This window comes from Aplysia californica, unplaced genomic scaffold, assembly GCF_000002075.1.
Source record: "Aplysia californica isolate F4 #8 unplaced genomic scaffold, AplCal3.0 scaffold00960, whole genome shotgun sequence".
Classification (NCBI taxonomy): domain Eukaryota; kingdom Metazoa; phylum Mollusca; class Gastropoda; order Aplysiida; family Aplysiidae; genus Aplysia; species Aplysia californica.
In genome coordinates, this window is record NW_004798230.1 from 12,389 (window position 1) to 13,580 (window position 1,192).

Sequence of the window (1,192 nt, forward strand, 5' to 3'; positions counted from 1 at the left end):
GTAGCTGGTTTATAAGCCTATCACGGTAACTGTGACCTCTCAGATAAAGCCTTATAGCAAGGAGGTAGAACAGGAAAACATCTCTAAAATGTAACTTTAATTTTTTGGGTTTAAGTCTACGGTTGCCATGGTAACAGCCGCCATATTGAAAAATAAACAGCTTTCATAAAAGTAAATAGGATTTGTTATTTTCAAATTTGGTACCTTGATACATATACTCAATACAAAATTGTCTACAGTTGGGATCTTGGATATCTTAAAGAAGATAAAGGTCAGAGATGGATAACTGACCCACTCCTTCATGCCTCTCAATTGGATTACATAACCGTCCATGTAACTCACTTATGAATGCATCCATTTTATTTTCCACCTGTATAAAGTTAGGTTATGGTGTGAATAACGAGCCCTGAAAATTTCACTGGAATCACAAAGAAAGTAGAAAAGTAGATGAGAAAAAACGTCCAAAATTGAAGTTTTGAGAAATAAGGACATTTTGTTACTTAATAGGCGAAATTAATGAAAGTTGTAGGAGAGAAATCTGAAAGATGATGATTGTACCACAAAGAGTAAGCTCTGTTTAGATATGTACAAGTGATTGGAGTATTATATTAGGTAAAAAGTCCACATACCATAAATTGACCCAAAATCATCTATTTAAAGCCAGGGGTTTCTCGAATAAAAGTTGTGATGCATTTCTCTGTTCTCAAACTCAATGAGGATTTGGTGAATTTGTACCCAATTGTTGTGGGGTTTGTAAGATTTACCTTCAAAAAGAGGAATGAAAGCAGGAAATAGGTCAATAGTTGTTGGGGTTTTGTTAATTCTGTGAAAAGTCCGTTGGATTGAGAAGCACATTGTTGTGGTGGCTGGTGCGTCCTCTGTGTTGACCTTGACCGCGTGTCGTGTGTTGACCTTGACCCGTGTGTGTGTGTCGTGTGTGTGTCATCAGGTACAAGCCCTGAACCTGTCCCTGTCAGACAGCAACTCCAAGATCAACGAGCTGGAGGACACGCTGACCAAACTACAGCGCGCGCTCACCTCCAGCGAACATGACCGGCGCGTGTTGCAGGAGAGACTGGATGCTACACGGTGGGTGGGGGTGTGTGTGTGGTGTGTGTGTGTGGTGTATGTGTGGGTGTGTGTGCGGGTGGGTGGGTGTGTGTGGGTGTGTGTGGTGTGTGTGTGTGGTGTG

The 1,192-nt window shown here is 41.4% G+C and overlaps 1 protein-coding gene across 1 annotated transcript in view; it reads left to right on the forward strand.

Moving 5' to 3' along the window:
- The window catches only part of LOC106013521 (rootletin), a gene marked incomplete in the record, with an annotated part of 17,616 nt that overhangs the window by 3,850 nt on the left and 12,574 nt on the right, over nt 1-1,192 (forward strand). Inside the window, 1 exon segment of the mRNA XM_035973038.1 lies at nt 950-1,089. Within this exon segment, the coding sequence (XP_035828931.1) occupies nt 950-1,089 (140 nt within the window).